General features: G+C 62.1%; 2 protein-coding genes across 48 annotated transcripts in view; one reads left to right on the forward strand and one right to left on the reverse strand.

Annotated features, from left to right (window-relative positions):
• MROH1 (maestro heat like repeat family member 1) overlaps positions 1–13343 on the forward strand; it is a 118697-nt gene extending 105354 nt beyond the window's left edge. For 17 of the 47 annotated variants that reach the window (XM_065519850.2, XM_073999758.1, XM_005564333.5 and 14 more), the window contains 11 exons: positions 1401–1555; positions 6085–6250; positions 6762–6958; positions 10223–10360; positions 10694–10808; positions 11338–11484; positions 11613–11801; positions 12070–12225; positions 12300–12434; positions 12510–12745; positions 13052–13343. In XM_065519850.2, the coding sequence (XP_065375922.1) occupies positions 1401–1555; positions 6085–6250; positions 6762–6958; positions 10223–10360; positions 10694–10808; positions 11338–11484; positions 11613–11801; positions 12070–12225; positions 12300–12434; positions 12510–12745; positions 13052–13106 (1689 nt within the window). In that variant the 3' untranslated portion in view covers positions 13107–13343. Of the gene's footprint in view, positions 1–1400; positions 1556–1762; positions 2595–6084; positions 6251–6761; positions 6959–10222; positions 10361–10677; positions 10809–11337; positions 11485–11612; positions 11802–12069; positions 12226–12299; positions 12435–12509; positions 12746–13051 lie in introns of those variants that run through there. The other 30 variants (XM_005564336.5, XM_015455367.4, XM_065519852.2 and 27 more) reach the window with 11 other exon arrangements.
• Positions 13344–13516: 173 nt separating this feature from the next.
• Positions 13517–17739, reverse strand: part of BOP1 (BOP1 ribosomal biogenesis factor) — a 30107-nt gene continuing 25884 nt past the window's right edge. Inside the window, exons 4-16 of the mRNA XM_015455374.3 lie at positions 16511–16665; positions 16310–16427; positions 16113–16214; positions 15823–16035; positions 15582–15743; positions 15360–15440; positions 15218–15287; positions 15003–15135; positions 14746–14926; positions 14378–14666; positions 14005–14089; positions 13813–13920; positions 13517–13734 (exon numbers count right to left, since the gene is read on the reverse strand). Of these exons, the coding sequence (XP_015310860.3) occupies positions 13581–13734; positions 13813–13920; positions 14005–14089; positions 14378–14666; positions 14746–14926; positions 15003–15135; positions 15218–15287; positions 15360–15440; positions 15582–15743; positions 15823–16035; positions 16113–16214; positions 16310–16427; positions 16511–16665 (1851 nt within the window). The 3' untranslated portion in view covers positions 13517–13580. The remainder of the gene's footprint in view (positions 13735–13812; positions 13921–14004; positions 14090–14377; positions 14667–14745; positions 14927–15002; positions 15136–15217; positions 15288–15359; positions 15441–15581; positions 15744–15822; positions 16036–16112; positions 16215–16309; positions 16428–16510; positions 16666–17739) is intronic.

Consider the following 17739-nt stretch of genomic DNA (forward strand, 5'->3'; position numbering starts at 1 on the left):
GAAAAATATTTGCTTGGAGTTCAGCACCTCCTCACTGTCAAAACTTGCCAAAAGCCAGGAGTGCAGAGGAAACCAATGGGCGGGCAGCAGGCAGCGTCTGCAGCCCCTGCAGCCGTCTTGTCAGGGAAGCGCCTGGGCTAGGACAGGTGAAGAAAAAGGCAAAGAAACACAGGTCATCAGAACGCGCTGCTCCTGCAGGGGCTGGGCGCTCAGCTCCGCACAGGTCTTGGAATGAAAGCGGCGTCAGGAGGTCTGCAGCTCCTTTGAGAGCGACAGTGACCAGGAAGGACCAGCCTGTGCCTGTGCAGCTTCCCCTGGGCATGGCTCCTGCACCCCTCACCAGCCGTGTCTCCCCACACCGTGCTGTGGCCTCACCACGTGAGTGGTGTGGGCCTGGCCCGGCCTGGAAGTTTCTGCCGTCAGAATCTCCTCCAGCTCCACCTGCTGTTGTGCTTTGCACCAGCCCCTTCTCCTTTCCAGCTACCCAGGCGGGTCCCTCAGCCACAGCCAGGAAGGAGGACCCTAGCCGTGGCCCGGGAACGCTGGGGTGGGTGGAGCCCACAGTGTGTCAGCCATCCTCCAGGGCGAGGCAAGCCTGACCTCATGGCCCATTGCTTTGTTTGTTTTCACCCCAGATCGTGGTATTTTCTAGCTGTGCAGCAGGCATTTGGCAGTAGGGGTCACCATGGCTGAGGCTGGAGAGGAGACTCCCGGGCCAATACTCACCATGGGCAGGGAGCCCCCTCATGACATGGCTGTCCCCCAGAGTGAGGCTCACATGCTATGCTGCTGCTGGACTTGTGGTGGGCCTGGGGGTCCCAGGGCCAGCGTCCTCCTGCCCATGTTCCGTTCACCTGCTTTCTGGAGCAGCAGGACAGTGGCAAACTCACAGCCCCCCAAGTCCCAACCTTCCATGGCAGGCCCAGCTCCAGCCTCGGTCTGGGAATCTGTTTCCTCCTCCCTTTCCGCCCAGGTTCCCAGCCCAACTTCTGCATGGGTGCAGTTGGCAGCTGTGTGGGTCCTGCCTCTGGTGGGCCTGCCAGGGGAGCCTGAGAATTGGACCCAGCAGACATGCTGTGAGGGCATGGTGCCGCTGGCTCTGTTGGCTGCCTGCCCAGCTCCACACCAGCCTCTGGGCCACGTGTGTCCTCGGCACTTCCTCTACCTCCCAGGGTACTAGCCACTTTGCAAGAGGAATCCAGGTCATGGCTCCAGTTCCTTGGCTTCTGGGCTGTCCGTGGCCACGGGGGATCCGGGTCCTGCCTCAGGCTGGCACCAGCAGTACAGAGCTCTGCGTCTCATGGGGCCTCCCTCATGGCCCCACTCCCTTGGGTTGGCATAGGTGTGCCCATGGCTGTCCCCCACGCGTGGCCTGACCGCCATGTCCTGCTCATCTACAGGTGCCTGAGATCGTGAGCGTGCTGCGCTCCAAGCTTCAGGAGGCCCAGGGAGAGCACGTCCTGCCGGCTGCCCAGCACAGCATGTACCTCCTGGCCACCCAGCACTGTGCGGCCGTGGTGTCCAGCCTCCTGGGCAGCCCCCTGCCCTTGGACAGGTACCTAGTCCAGACTCCAGGCTTAGGGGTTCCTCTGGAATGCTGCTCCCCAAGCCCTCCACCCACCTCCGCACCCTGGCTTTCTGCACCTCGGCTCTGTAGCCCAGCTTTCTGCATGAGTTCCCATGGCTGTAGGCCACGTGGGACAGAAAGTGCCATGGAGACAGGCCCCAGTCTCTCAGGTACCCATGGGGACCGCTCCTCTAGGCGACTCGGGATCCTCACTGGCCCCGGTGGGCCTTGCACAGCACTGCCACAGGGAAGCCGCTGTTTCCGCCCTCCTCTAAGGCCCCGGGCTCCAGCAGACACTGGAGGCTGCCCCTCGCCCTGCGTCTTGGTTCCAGCTGCCCCAAGCCTTGTCCTCTGCAGGGCGTCCACTACTGCCTGTGAGCAGACCCCCAGAAAATGCCTGATCTGAGCCCCTCAGGAGCCCAAGGACAAGCCTGTCTGTGCCATACATCACTATGTCTTCCCAAACACACCTCCCAGCTGCCAGCAAAGGGCAGGGTGTGTCTACCACCCCCCAGCCCACTGGGGTCCCCTGTCCTCGCTGAGGCCTCCAGAGCATGGGTCTGCTGGCCCTTTCTGTCTTTGCCATCTTAGTCGTGGACAGAGGCTGGCCCAGGGGTACCTGGCTGCCTGTGACCGCCTGGAGACTCCACTGGGCAAGGCAGAATGACCCTTACCCTGGCAGGTGGGGGCACGAGGCTACTGTGGGGACGCAGGTTTCCTTGCACCTGGCCCTTCAGCCTGTCAGCTTTGCTTTTTTTCATGTGCTCTGAGGCCCTCCCATTAAGTACATCCAAGCTGCAATGTCCGCTTCCTCCTGGCAGGGGGGGACCCGCAGGCACTTCTGCTCAGAGGTACACTTGTCTGGTGGCCCTGCTCTTTCCTGGTACTGTTGACCTTTCTGTGTGTTTAAACCTTTTGTATGGTAAATAGCTGCATTTTGTTACTGATAGAGTGAGTTTAAATCCACTGTCAAATCTTTTGCCTCTTTGTTACGCATTTTGTTTTTTAAAAATCTTCTTTCTTGTCCTTTTTCAGATTCACAGTGTCCCTCTTACCTCACTTTCTCCACTCAGTTTGCAATCCTGCAGTCTGTTCCTTTTCTTTAGCGTTTGCCCTAAAGGTGGCTGCATGTGTCCTTACTGAAGTCCGGCATGGGCCCCGAACGTAGGCTGAGGTCTGGGTCTGGCTGGGCTGCTGGGCGCCCGAGTCATCATGACCGTTGCTCTTGGGCACAGTGAGCATTGACTTGTCTTTCCTCCGTGGTTACCGCCTGGCTCATCAGTCAGTTTTAATTTTCCGTGGAGGCGTGGCTCTCACAAAGGGCAAGCACGGAGCCACTGGGCCCTGCGGGACTTTCCAGGTCGAGGCAAAGGAGATGTCTGGTCCCCAGCAGGCCCCTGTGTGCCCCTCAGTCCCCTAGAGGGTCAGGGCCACCTGACCGCCGCCACTAGAGGTTTTGGCAATTGTGCTGTGTGCTGGGTTGTCCCAGCCTCTGCTTAGCACGGCGGTGCTGTTGCTCATCTTTTCTCCTTGCCGGGCAGTGTTGGGTGCCGCGTGGGCTGCACCGTGTATCTGTTTCTAGGTGATGGACACTCAGGTTGTTTTTGGTTTGGGGCTGCTGGGGATGGCGATGCTTTGAATGTTCCGGGGAGTGTCTGTTGGTGGGCAGGGCATGCATTTCTCTTTCAGGTGTGCGTATAAGAGTGGAATTGAGGCTGGGTACTGTGGCTCACACCTGTAATCCCAGCAATGTGGGAGGCTGAGGCAGGAGGATCACCTGAGGTCAGGAGTTTGCTACCAGCCTGGCCAACATGGTGAAACCCTGTCTCTCCTAAAAATATAAAAATTGGCCGGGCATGGCCAGGTGCAGTGGCTCACGCCTGTAATCCTAGCACTTTGGGAGGCCCAGGTGGGTGGATCACAAGGTCAGGAGATCAAACCATCCTGGCCAACATGGTGAAACCCCGTCTCTACTAAAAATACAAAAAATTAGCCGGGCAAGGTAGTGTGTGCCTGTAATCCCAGCTACTCCAGAGGCTGAGGCAGGAGAATGGTGTGAACCCGGGAGGCGGAGCTTGCAGTGAGCTGAGATCGCGCCACTGCACTCCAGCCTGGGCGACAGAGCGAGACTCCGTCTCAAAAAAAAAAATTGGGCCGGGCGTGGTGGCTCAAGCCTGTAATCCCAGCACTTTGGGAGGCCGAGACGGGCGGATCACGAGGCCAGGAGATTGAGAGACGATCCCGGCTAACACGGTGAAACCCCGTCTCTACTAAAAAAAAATACAAAAAAACTAGCTGGGCGAGGTGGCGGGCGCCTGTAGTCCCAGCTACTCGGGAGGCTGAGGCAGGAGAACGGCGTAAACCCGGGAGGCGGAGCTTGCAGTGAGCTGAGATCTGGCCACTGCACTCCAGCCTGGGTGACAGAGCAAGACTCCGTCTCAAAAAAAAAAAAAAAAAAAAAATATTGTCCGGGCGCGGTGGCTCAAGCCTGTAATCCCAACACTTTGAGAGGCGGACCACCTGAGGTTGGGAGTTTGCGACCAGCCTGACCAACATGGTAAAACTCCGTCTCTACTAAAAATAAAATTAGCTGGGCGTGATGGTGCCTGCCTGTAATCACAGCTACTCGGGAGGCTGAGGCAGAAGAATCGCTTGAACCCAGGAGGCGGAGGTTGCGGTGAACCATGATTGGGCCATTGCACTCCAGCCTGGGCAGCAGGCTGTCTATAGTCCCAGCTACTTGGGAGGCCAAGGCAGGAGAATTGCTTGAACCCGGGAGGTGAAGGTTGCAGTGAGCTGAAATCGCGCCATTGCACTCCAGCCTGGGTGACAGAGCAAGACTCTGTCTCAAAAAAAAAAGGAGTGGAGTTACTGTGGCCGTCTCTACCCTGCCACCTCCTGAGCTAAGGATGTGTTCTACATCCATAAATGGTCAGAAAAAGACCAAAAGAATATTTCATGACACATGAAAATGATAGGAAATTCTGATTCCAGTGTCCATGAGTTAAAGCTTCTGGAAGCAGCCGCCTCATCCACTTCCACGCTGTCTGTGGCTGCTCTCGCACTACAGCGGCAAGCTTGATGAGCTGCCAGAGGCCACCTGGCCCCCAATGCCTGAGCCACTGTCCTGGTCAGAAGCTTGCCAGCCCTGCCCTGGGCACAGGTTGGCTTGACTGTCATATACAGCCTCGTGGGGGCCCACCGCGGCTGAGTCTGTGGCCTCCTGGCGCCTCAGCGATGGCCACCACGTCCTTGCTGGCGCATGCCGTGTGCCTGCCCTCCTGTGCGTTTGTCCACGTTCCTGCCAGGTCATTTGCTCCCCACGCTCATGCCCAGCCCTCTGCTGCTTGCCTTCTACCTGAAGGACGTCTCCTGGAATTCCCTTCACGAGGATCAGGGACACACTGCCTGCCTTTGTTTACTTGAGAATGTCTTTATTTGGCCATTCCTTGTGACTGTTCTTTCTGTGGCTCAGTGTCCTAGTTCAGTGCGTTTGCTCAGGTGTGTGACAGCGCATCACTGTTTCTGGCTTCTGTCCTTACTCTTGGGAGCCAGGTGAAGTCTCCGAGCATTGCGTCTGTTGAGGAGGCCACTTCCTGCTTGTGGCTCATCTGCAGTTTGCAGGTGGGGGTTGCTTTTCATTTGTTCTGCCAGGCGGCTTCGAGGCTGTCTGTAGGTCAGTATATTTCATCCGTTCTGAAAAACCCAGCCTTCTCCTTGTCAGCCATTCTGTTTACTCTGCCTCGGGGACATCCATCAAATGTATGTTAGCCCTCATTCCATCTTCTGCGTCTCTTCTTCTGTCCTCTGCCTTCCCATGTTATTCTTTCTCTGTAATAATTTATCTGAAATGTTTTTACCTTCCTATTCACTGAGTAATTTCCTTATTTTCCTATTTACTGTTTCTCTCTTCTACTGTATCTAGACTGGCACCAAATATGTCCACTGAGTACATTAGTGTTTCATTTCTAAAAGGGCTGTTTGGTTTTCTTTTAAATTTGCTGTATCTGTTTAGAATTTCCAGTTCCCATCATATTTAAAGTTTGTTGTTTATTTCTGCAAACGCCGAGCATAGCTGCCTCACCATGTGTCTGCAGCGGCGTCCGGGTGTTCTTGGCAGGTCTCCTTGGGAGCTGCGCTCTTTGACCTTGTGCCATTCTGAGGCCTGGGCCAGATGCTGCTTCCTCCAGGGAAGATTTGTTCTCCCTCCCAGCAGCTCCCCAGGGACCTCCCACACCACTGCCCTGGGCCCTCTGTGTACAGGCCCAGACTTTTCTGTGTCCTTTGTTGCCAGCTGTTTACAGACCCCTGGAGTCAGAGGAAGGGGTGAGCTCAGGTCTGAGGCCAAGAGGCCATTTCCCAGCTGGCTGTAGCTGAGCCTGGTGGCCATGTCTGAGCGTCGTGGAGCCAGGGTCCACGGCACCCAGGTGGCGGTGGGCAGGGATGCCCAGCCCCGGTGCCGGCAGCACTGTGACCAGCCATGGCCTCAAGGTGACTCTCTTCCTGCCCTGCTTCAGCCACACCTCCATGCTGTGGCGGGCGCTGGCGGTGGAGCCTCGCCTGGCTGCTCAGGTCCTGGGACTACTGCTGGAGAAGATGAGTAGGGACGTCCCATTCAAGGAGAGCCGGGCCTTCCTGCTGGGCCGCACCCCAGACCGTGTGGCCACGCTGCTGCCTCTCTCGGTGAGTCGGGCTCTCGGAGCCACGCTGACACTCTGTCCCTGCCCCGCTTGCCTGGGTGCCCAGGGGGAGGCCTCTCAACGAGGTGGCCTGGACGCCACCCCACGGGCACCTGGCGGCAGCACCAGGCCGGGAGCTCTGAGCTCAGGCTCGTAAAGGCCTCACAGGTGTGGGCCCCCAGGGGAGACCACTTCATGTTTTATCCTGCGGAAAAAAAATAAACCCAGCTTGGCAATGTTTTAAGCAGTAAAGCAGCTGTGAGAATTCCCTCCTCCTCCCTTCTGAGGAGCTGAGAACAGATGGCCTGAGGTCTGTCCTGTGAAGGCTGGCTGCCCTTCTGTCCGTGTCCTGCCTCTACCCCTGAGGGCCAAGCCATGCAGCGGTGTGCCTCGCCCTTCCTGTGTTGCAGCTCCCTGGGGCTCCGCCCATGGGATGCATGGGAGCACACAGGGTGCGGGCTCAGATCTCGTGTGGCCTGGAGGGAGGCATGGCCCTGTGGTGACATCTCCCCCAGGCTACCTGTGCGCTATTCGAGGTCCTGTCCACGCCTGCAGCGGGGCCCGCGGTGCTAGAGCTCTACCCCCAGCTGTTCGTGGCACTTCTGCTGCGTGTCAGCTGCACTGTGGGTGTCCAGCTGCCCCGGAACCTGCAGGCCCAGGAAAGGAGGGGTGCCAGTCCAGCCCTAGCCGCCAGGAACCTGGAACCCTGCAGGTATCTGGGTCCCCACTTCCCACCCCCAGTACTAATTTGCAAGCACAGGCATGTGTGTGCACGCATGTGCATGGTGGGGGCGGGTGGCAGATCTGAACCATGGGGAGCGTGGGAGTGACTCTGCTCCCAGGGAACTGGCGCCTCACCCAGGTGCAGGGCTGAGCCGTCAGTGGTGACATCCATGGCCACCCTTCTCACACTGGCTGTGAAGGCCTCCCTCCTCGCCTTTGCGGGCAGTCTGCGCAGCGGTGCTGAACACACGCAGGTGATGGGGGCTTCGCGTGGCAGCTCAGGCAGGATCAGGGTGGTGCCATCTCTTGGGAGTGGAGTTGTGGGGAGTCTTTGGGGTATAGGCTGGGGCCAACCATGGCAGGACCAGCTTTGTCCCTGAAACTGCCCCAGCAGAGGGGCCTCTGGCATGTGCTCACAGCTCCACGCATGAGAGCTGCCAAGGTGCCCGACATGACAGCATTTCAGGTCCTACACACCTGCCTGGGGCCATAGCACAGAGGAAGCTGACACCCTGGGCAGGCGTGGCTGTGTGGCCTGACCCCAGGACCACCAGCCCATGTGAATGCTGGGCCGCCATGCCCTGCCTGCCCAGGAGGGCTCTGGTTCCGTCCCACCCAGGTGCCCAGGTTTGGGTGTGCACCTTGGCCAGGACACACCAGGGGGACAGCCTCACTTCACCCCCCTCCCCCTGCCCCAGCACCACAGGCTGCTCCACCACAGGCCAGCTCGTAAACCCCAGTGGGGCCAGCTGCCAGGGCTGCTCTGCCCCTAGCAAACTGAGTGGAAAATGTCAATGGGATGGGGCAGTCACCAGCCCCTGAGCCTGGCCTGCTGCGAGTCAGTGCCTCTGCAGGCCCCACGACCACCCCCAGGTACCCCTCCACGGGACGACTGCAGAGCCTGGCCTACAGGCTGTCCTCCAGTGGGTCAGACCCTTGTGGGTGCCACATTCTTAAATGTCCTGGGCACACAAGCAAGGGAGGCACCCTCATCTAAATCACTAACACATTTCTGAGCCAAACACATGCTTCCCGTTAGATTTGTCAAAGTTGGTTGTGAATTGCTGCGCCTGCGCCATTTGCAGCCTGGAGTGCAGCCCCTGGTCCAGATGGCGCCTTGCAAGCCTCAAGGCCTGGAGCAGGGTGTGGAGCTGGAGGCAGAGCTGCACTCAAGCTGGGCCCTGGCTCAGACCATGAGGCCCAGCTGAACTGTGGCCCTGTGCGTCCTCCCTCCGACTGTGGCTGGTCCGGCCTGTACGTGTCAAGGGCATCTCCCAGGAACTGTGGTGACTGGTGTGCTCTCCTCTGCCTGTGGTCAGTGCTGTTCCCAGGGCTGGAAGTCCCCTTGGCACCCCGGCTACCTGGGCTCAAAGATCAGGGCCTAACACTGGAACCATGGGACTCCCGTCTCACCCAGAGCTGCCTTCTAGCATGTCCTACCTTGGGGAGGGAACCCCTGAGAGAGAGAAGCCTGGGGACACTCATCAGGGGCCGTGTGATGGGCTGGCCCTGCTGTTGGTCAGCACCAGACCACCCAGGCACACCCATGGGGACAGTGGTAGACTGGGAGCAGGCCCCCAGCACCTCCTTCCTGGGCTTCCAAGACCCCCATGGCTCTCAGCTCCTACAGCCCCTGTCCAGCTCTCAGGCTGCCTCAGTCCTGCCGGCATCACTGGCCCTGTGTGCCCAACTGCCCAGAAGCCTCATGGAACCCATCACCAGATCTCTAACAAGCTTGTCCCATGCTCCTGTGCCCACCACACCCTCCTCCTAGATCCCCCCTGCATGAGGGCCTCTCACACCATCCAGGCGAGCAGGGCCTGGCCCCCAGTTTGGAGTGGCCACTTGCTCCCTGCTAGGCCCACCCCGGCACACCAGGGGGCCTTTGGGACACATGGCAGGAGGTGACCAGGGCAGTGGCACTGTCACCACAACCAGCGGTCACCACATGGCCCATGCTGCTCAGGGGTTGTCTGCTTTTGGGCCAGGTGCTCCTGAAGACAAAGCCTTGTGGGGGCAGAGGTCCAAAGGCAGTGAGAGTCTAAGTGTGAGGTGCAGTGGGCACCGGAAAGCACATGGCAGGGGGCTGTGAAGTTGCAAGGGAGGGTCCTGCTGGGTGGGGACGCTGGTGCTGGGCATCCTCTGCCCCAGACCTTGCCTGTTGGGTTGCACGCTATGCCCCACCCACTGGCAGCCAGGAGTGGGGCAGCCTCAGCAGGGAAGGGCTCATCTGAGCTGATGGTCAATGCCAGGCTCAAGCTGGACCCGGCATTAGCTTCTTTTTTTTTTTTGAGACGGAGTCTTGCTCTGTAGCGCGGGCTGGAGTGCAGTGGCCGGATCTCAGCTCACTGCAAGCTCCGCCTCCCGGGTTTAGGCCATTCTCCTGCCTCAGCCTCCCGAGTAGCTGGGACTACAGGCGCCCGCCACCTCGCCCGGCTAGTTTTTTGTATTTTTAGTAGAGACGGGGTTTCACGGTGTTAGCCAGGATGGTCTCGATCTCCTGACCTCGTGATCCGCCCGTCTCGGCCTCCCAAAGTGCTGGGATTACAGGCTTGAGCCACCACGCCCGGCCTGACATTAGCTTCAACATCAGACTCTCCCTGCCAGTTTCTGGCCTGAGTCCTAGGCCTGCCTCCCACTGCCAGGGAGACCAGAGGGCAAGGTGCTTGCCTGGTGGGGCTCTGGGGAGTCAGGAGAGGCGGAGAGTTGGCCAGGTTGACCCCACGGCACCTGCTCTTCAGCACCCCTGCAGCCCCTCCAGCTCTTGGTACCATCCTCCTGCTCACTTGCCAGCCAGCCTCCCTCAGCCAACACTGGGAGTGGATCGGGGTCTGTCCGCCTCCCAGAGGGCTATGGAGTCTCCTGGGGTACAGGTGTGAGAGCCCAAAGTTCCAGGCAGGAACAGGCCCAGGGACGGGGTGCCTGTGGTGTGGGTGCCCAGCAGCATCTGGGTGTCCAGAAAGGCAGGCAGGTGCAGCCAGAGGGCTTTGCCTGTGCTCAGCTCTCAGGCTGGTGGCCGGGTGGCCACAGGCTGACCTTGCTACTAGCTCACCTCCAAGCCAACATCTGCATCCTTGCGTTGGGTGGGGAAAATGGGGGGCCCTCCAGAGCCTGCTTCCTGGAGGGTGGCTCTAGCAGGGATAGGGCTAGGCACCAGGTGGGCAGCACACGTTGGGTGCAGACATCAGGGGCTCATTAGGAAGGGAGGTGGGTGTGTGTGCCCCACCAGCTGAGCACCCTGGCAATCCTGCAGCTCTGCAGTGGACACCCTGCGGGCCGTGCTGCTCCGCAGTGGCAGCGAGGACGTGGCACAGCGCATGGACCTAGAGGGAGGCTGGGAGCTGCTCAGGACCTCGGCGGGGCATGAGGAGGGGGCCACCAGGTTGGCCAGGTGAGCTGAGCGGGCCCAGCCCACTGTGGCTCCAGCACTAGCTGGGCTCCACAATATCTCTGGGGCCCAGGACGTGACCAGGATCAGGTGGGAGCCCCATGTGTGTCAGGCCAGTGGCAGCCTGAGCTCCTGCCTATTTGGTCTCTGGGCAGGGGTGGGGAGGGACCCGTGCAGAGGCCTGGCAAGGCAAGTTGGGAGGCATCTCTGAGACCAAGAACTCCCAGAACCTGGTAGCTGGTGGTGGAGTGGACCAGGGCTGTGCAGGGTGGAAGGTGCCTGGGTAGGGTGCAGCACATCAACAGCCCCTGCACCCTCAGCGGCCCCCTTTCCCAGGGCCATGGCTGAGCACGCAGGGCCCCGGCTCCCCCTGGTGCTGAAGGCGCTGGCTTGCACACACAGCAGTGCATATGAGAACCAGAGGGTGACCACCACCGCCTTCCTGGCCGAGGTAGGCCGTTCCAGGGAGGGTTGCTGGGCACCAGGGTGGGGCTTCTGCTCAGGACAGGCCTGGGATGCCCTTTTCTTATCCCTAAAAGGCCCCCTCGACCACAGCCTGCGAGGAGGGGACGTGGATGCTAGCCACCTCCTCCCCCATGCCAGAACTCAGTCCCGCCCAGGGACACCCCCTGTGTCTGGTGAGAGGACGACCCAGGCTTCCTGCAGCCTGTATCCCCAAGTCCTGCTGGGTCCATCTGTAGCTGGACAGGGCTGGTCCCTGGGGCCCCAGGTGCCCTTGGCAATGTCGTCTTGGCCCTTGTGGCCAAAGATGCCAACATCTTGCCCAAGGCCGTGCAGGAGAGCAGGGTGAGCGACAGAGCAGGCCCCAGCCGCACAACAGGGAGGGTTGCCACTGATCTGAGACCCAGGGAGTAGGTCCACCACCTCTGTCTGCCACACCGGCGTGTTCTGGGCCTGGGCTGGTGGGTTGGGCCCTGGGGTCAGCGGGGAGGGGGAAGCCACAGAACCTCTGCCTGCAGCTGCTGAACAGCAACGTGGCCAACGACCTGATGCTCTTGGACTCGCTGCTGGAGAGCCTGGTGGCTCGCCAGAAGGACACATGCACCAGTGTGCGAAGGCTGGTGCTCCGCGGCCTGGCCAACCTGGCCTCCGGCTGCCCTGACAAGGTGGGGTGGCCACCAGTCCCTCTGGGGCCCAGGCAGCGTGGGTGGGGGGCTGTGCATGGAGGTCACCCTGTCTTGTGGGGTGGCAGACGATAACTCTGGGGCCCAGGCTGAGTGTAGGGTGTCCTCAGGTGCGAGCCCACGGCCCCCAGCTCCTCACAGCCATGATTGGCGGGCTGGACGACGGGGACAGCCCTCACAGCCCGGTGGCCCTGGAGGCCATGCTGGGCCTTGCAAGGCTGGTGCACCTGGTGGAGGCCTGGGACCTGCGCTCCGGGCTGCTGCACGTGGCCATCCGCATCCGGCCTTTCTTCGACAGTGTAGGCGGGGCGGGGAGGGGTAGGGAGGGGAGGGGACCCCAGCCCTTCCTGCCTCTTGCTCTGAGCTTTAGCCCCAGCCCCACCCTTCTCCCTGTCTCTCCCACCGCGGCCCGGTGACCGTGGAGAGCACAGACCTGCAGGGGTGCTGCTTTGCTGGGCCTGGCAGTCCCCACCCATCAAGCCCCCACCCGTCAGGGGGTTTCCTGGCCTGTGTCAGGCAAGGACACCCACAGCCTGTGAGGAGCCATATGCTGCATGTCCTTCCCAGGAGAAGATGGAGTTCCGGACAGCATCCATCCGCCTCTTTGGGCACCTTAACCAAGTCTGCCATGGAGACTGTGAGGACGTCTTCCTGGACCAGGTGGTGGGCGGGCTGGCGCCCCTGCTGCTGCACCTGCAGGACCCTCAGGCCGCCGTGGCCAGCGTGAGTAGCCAGGGGGTGGGTGGAATGGGGTGAGTGGCCTCAACTGGACTCGGCCTCAGTGCCGCATCCCTTAGGCCTGCAGGTTTGCCCTGCGCATGTGTGGCCCCAACCTGGCGTGTGAAGACCTCTCAGCCGCTTTCCAGAAACACCTGCAGGAGGGACGGGCCCTGCACTTCGGGGAGTTCCTCAACACCACCTGCAAGCACCTGGTGAGGGGCGGGGTCAGGTGGGGCGGGGCCAGGTATGGGGCGGGGCCAGGCAGCGCTGACCAGGCCTCTCCCCAGATGCACCATTTCCCAGACCTCCTGGGCCGCCTGCTGACCACCTGCCTGTTCTACTTCAAGAGCAGCTGGGAGGACGTCCGAGCTGCTGCACCACTGTTCACTGGTGAGCAGCACCCCCTGCCCCGCCCCCAGGCCGCCCAGCAGCCCTGCCTGATGCCCCCACTTCACAGGGTTCCTGGTGCTGCACGCGGAGCCCAGGCAGCAGCCGCAGGTGGACCTGGATCAGCTCATTTCGGGTGAGCACCCCCTCCACGGGGCCCCTCCGCTGGGCCCTGCTGACCCTGTAGGCACCCGCAGGGACTAAGTGATTTTCCTGGATTTCAGGATTTTTTCCCTGTCACTGGTGACCTCATCGTCTCTAGTAATTCACGGAAACTTCTTAACTGTTCCAAAAGAGCTTAAAAAACACTAAAAAAGGAAAAACTATCTTTCCGTTGGCTCCTGAGCCTCCCAGCAGAGGCTGTCAGGAGAGCGTGGCCCACGCGCAGGCTTGGGCATGCCGAGGTCACAGCCCCCCAGGCAGCCCCTCCCTCTGCCCCCAGCGCTCCAGATCCTGCTGAAGGACCCGGCCCCCGAGGTGCGGACCAGGGCTGCTGAGGCCCTGGGCCGCTTGGTGAAGCTCGCCTGAGGCTCCAGCCAGCACCCCCAGCAAGGAGTACGCACCCAGACCTGTGCCTGAGCTCCAAGACAGGGCCTCCCGAGGACCCCAGCCCGGGCACACAGCTGGAGGGGCCTGGCCCCAGAACAGGCCCTGCCAGGGACCAAACCGCAGCCCCTCAGTGAGGCCAGACAGGGTGTGGGAGTCTGTGTGCCCAATAAACTCATCTGCCCCCAGCGAGTGACTGACAGGATGCAGTGCCGCGGCCTCTTAGAGGATGGGCCAGAGGGTGCCCCGGGCTGGGTGTGTTATCCCCACTGTTTTTGCAAAATTGAGTGAGGGGAAGGCTCGGCGCTGTGGTGGGGGCGGCTTTGTTGGCAACCCCAATTCAAGAAGGTGGGAGCACCAGGCAGCGCAGGGTAAGGCTCTATTGACTCCAGCACAACCGCCCCGGCCTCACGTAGGCGGGACAGCTAGGTGAAGAGGCGGATGGTCCCGTCTGCCCCCGAGGAGAAGACCCACGGCTGGGTGGGGTGGAAGACGACGTCCAGCACTCCCAGGTCTCGTGTCAGTGCGTGTCCCTTCAGCACCTTGACGGGCACCAGCAGGGGGTTCTGCAGAAGGTCACTGTGGGGACGAGGAGGGCTCAGGACATGGACAGACACTACTGCCCTGGGGAGGGGGCCAGGCAGGGTCAGCACTCACTTGTACACCATGCCATGGCAGACAATGACGCTGCCGTCGTCCGAGCCTGATGCGAAGAGTGGGTACCGGGGGTGGAAGGCCACAGCCCGCAGAGCCTTCTTGTGGTGTCTGGGAGAAGGGAACCAGGTTGAAGGCAGGCTCAGGCTCGAGGGAGGGGCTCTGCTGGCCGCCTCCACCCTCAGCTCTCCTCACCTCAGCATCCTGTATGGCTTGGTGGAAAGATCCAGGTCAAACCACACCAGCTTGCTGTCGTAGCTCCCACAGATGACGTTGTCACCTAGGGCCAAAGGCTGTGATGCAGGTGTTCTCACACCTGCAGGGTGCACCGCTCCCCTACTCCTCACCTGCACCCCTCATCCACAGGGCGCACCGCCCCCCCAACCCCTCACCTGCACCCCTCATCTACAGGGTGCACCGCCCCCCCAACCCCTCACCTGCACCCCTCATCTACAGGGCGCACCGCCCCCCAACCCCTTACCTGCCCCCCTCATCTACAGGGCACACCGCCACCCCACTCCTCACCTGCACCCCTCACCTGCAGGGTGCACCGCCCCCCCCCCCTCACCTGCAGGGTGCACTGCCAGGCTGGACACCCACTTGCAGTTGGGCATCAGCTTCTTGGTGAGCTCCTGGCGCAGCAGGTGGTAGAGGCGGACGCTGCGCTGGGATGCCACCAACAAGAAGGGCCGGGCAGGGTGGAAGGCCACTCGCTGCACCTGTCCGTGGCTGCGGCGGAACGGGCTCTGGCTGCGACGACGGCTCAGCTGGTGAATCAGCACCTGGGTGTGGCCTTGGGTGGCCAGCACCACGGCCAGGTAGTCCCCACGCCCATGCCAGGTCACCTGCGTCACTGGCTGCAGAAGGGCAAGGCTGGCTGATTGGCTGAGCCAGGCCCCTCCCACTGCAGCCTCACCCCCAGCGCACCCCACGCACCTTGCTGTGGCAGACCCGCAGCCGCAGGCCCACTTGGCGCTCCTCCTCTGAGGCCTCCAGCCAGCGGGCTGGCTGCAAGGGGGGCTCCTCAGGCGGGACGAAGGCGCTCAACAGCTGATCTGTGCTGCCCGCCACCAGCCGGTCCCCCAGAGCTGGGTTCAGCAGCAGCACCGAGTCCTCCCTGTGAGCCAGGCCCAGACAGAGCCCCTAAGCACAGTGCCACCCCTGGCTCCCCAGCCTCCAGGGCCTCCACTTACACAGCCGCAGCCACCAGGCAGACAGCGGGGCTGGGGTTCCAGGCCACACTCTTCACCACGCCCCCCACGGGCACAGTCCTCACACAGCGGGCAGTGGCCACCTCCCAGAACCGCAGGGAACCGTCGTCAGAGCCTGGATGCAGAAGAGGCAGCTCTCAGCACCTGGCCATCCCACCTGCCCCTACAGCTCAAGGCTGCCCCCAGCTTGGACCCACCTGAAACCAGCCACTGGCCCCCAGGAGAGACACTGAGGCACCGGACAAGGTCACTGTGGCCCCTGTAGACCTGAGGAGGAGGAGGTGGCGGTGAGGAGCCAGACTCAGAGGGTACAACCCCAGCCCCCTAGTCTCCACTTACCAGGGCCTGGCACGTGGGGAAGGGCTGCAGGTCCCTCGGCCGAGGCAGCTTGGGGATGAGGTCCTCAGGGTCTACATTCACCTGGAGCAGGAGAACGCCAGGTCAGCCTTGCCCCCTGTGCCACCTCCCAGTGTGCCGCCCCCACACACCCTCATCTTGGCAGGAGAACGCCAGGTCAGCTTTGCCCCCTGTGCCGTCCCCCGGTGTGCCGCCCCCACACACCCTCATCTTGCGCTGCCGTGGGCACAGGTACAGGTCAAGGCAGCGCTCGAAGCGTTCCTGGATGAAGCGTCCGTAGGCAGGCACAGCCCGCAGGCTCGGGAACTTGCGTGGCAAAAAGCTCAGCTTCCTCTCACCCGGCTCCTGCTGTTCCCACACCAAGCGCTGTGGAGACCGAGACGGGTGGGGAGGGTCACAGGGGAGCATGGGGACAGGGCCCCAACCCCCCAGGATGCAGGCCCACCTCCTCCTCGCTGAGAAGGTATTCAGGGGGTGGGTTGTACGACTCGGCGTGGCCTGGCAGGGCCAGCTTGGGTGCAGGCACGTGCATCTTGTGGCGCCCCAGCACGGCGTTGGGGTCCTCCTGGGCCCACAGGTCATAGAAGCTGGGGGTGGGGTCTCGGGGCCGGCGAGGCTGGATCCAGCCCATCTTGATGGCGTGCACCATGCGAGAGACCTGCACAGACAGCCGGGTCAGGACAAGCAGCGTGGGGCAGGCAGCCCAGGCCAAGCCCCAGGGGCACGGGGCCCCACCTTCTCCTTCTCCACCAGGGAGGGGATGAAGCTGCGCTTGTCGGCCGGGCGGTTGGTCACCGGGTGGATCATGACGTCCCCGCTGAAGAAGTCGACAGCCGGCTGGGGGAAAAGATGTGGGCGTGTGGGCCAGAGTGGCTGAGGCCCTGCTCGTGCCTCCAGGACCCCCCCCAACAGGGCCACCTGCTGCCACCTACCTCATAGGGGTTGAAGCCCATGTCCCCAAACTGGCCACTCTGCAGCCGCCGCACCAGGGCCACCTGCTCATCTGTCAGCCTCAGGTCCTGCCCTGTCATCGGGTCCTGCACAGTGCGCCTGGAGACCGCCAGTCAGACCCCGCCAGCCCTGCCCCATCCCTCGGGCCCCCCCGGCTGCTGGCCCCGCCCGCCGGCCCTCACCAGTAGTCAGGGTCGTCCATCTTGTCCAGGAACTGGTCCAGCTCATCCCGGGTCCGCAGGGGCTTGTAGATGCGCCTGCCATCCAGGTCGTAGCCCACATGGGGGAAGTTGTCGTACCACTCCAAGGGCACGTTGCCCACCGTGTTCCGGATGTCCTGCGGCCGGGGGTCACCATGTCAGCATCTGACCCTACAAGGCCCAGCCCCTCTTCGGGCCGCCCAGGGGAGCAGGTGAGGAGGTTGCAGGGTGAGTGCAGGCCCAGCCTCAAGTGGCCGGAGGTCACTGGCCCTGACCTACGCCCTTTCCCCAGCCCTGGGGTCTGACGTGGCACGGCGGCCACGCTGCCCCCACCCCCGCCCTCGGAGGCGCCGGAGCTGCACCTTCACATTTTCCACTGAAGTGGTGCCAACCCCAGAGCTCCCCCTCACTGGATTCCTTGGCCAGGGCTCTGGGCAGCCACAGACAGGGATGACCTCATCACCCGCGGGCTCCCTCCCCTGGCAGGGGCCTTAGGCAGAAGTGGGCAGCTGTCAGATGAGGACTCAGGGAAGACCCCAACTGACCCACTCCACAGAGAGGCAGAAGCCAAGACCTCTCTGCGGGGGCCCCCCACCATCTGCCCTCGGCCCCTCCACAGGCAGAACAGCCACGCTCCTGGACACACATTCCTGGTTGCAGCCCCTGCCAGCCGCCACCCTCGCTCCTTCCAGCCTGGGGACCGCTGCCCAGGCGGCTGCTTCCTGCAACAGTAGCCACGGGGAGGGGCCCAGGCAAGACAGAGCACAGCTGGGAGCCTGTGGGGTCCCTGCCGCAGGAGGGACCCCTTGGGCCCTGTCCCCTGCTGAGGGTCCTTCCTTCTTCTCCCCATGGAGAAAAGGGGCCATCCCCAAACTGGATAATGGGGGTATGTGTGTGTTTCCTGAGGGGCCTGGCGGCCCTGGAGAGGAACAGGGGAAGGAGGAGGGGGCAAGAAGGAGACCCACGGGGTGAGAGGTCCACACAGCACAGGAACAGGGGACCTGGCCAGAGTCTAGCAGGAGGCACAGTCTGTGCCAAGCCTGGAGAGGCAGGTGCAGGACAGACAGGCAGAGACTGAGCTCTAGGCCCCTGAATACTCGCCTGTGCCCGCCCCCTGCACACAGCCTGGCACAAGCAGGCGCTGGCGCACATGGGAGGCAGAGACAGACAGGGTGCGGTCAAGCAGCAGGGCCAGGGCGGCTGGGTTAACT

Source organism: Macaca fascicularis, chromosome 8 (assembly GCF_037993035.2).
Source record: "Macaca fascicularis isolate 582-1 chromosome 8, T2T-MFA8v1.1".
Classification (NCBI taxonomy): Eukaryota; Metazoa; Chordata; class Mammalia; order Primates; family Cercopithecidae; genus Macaca; species Macaca fascicularis.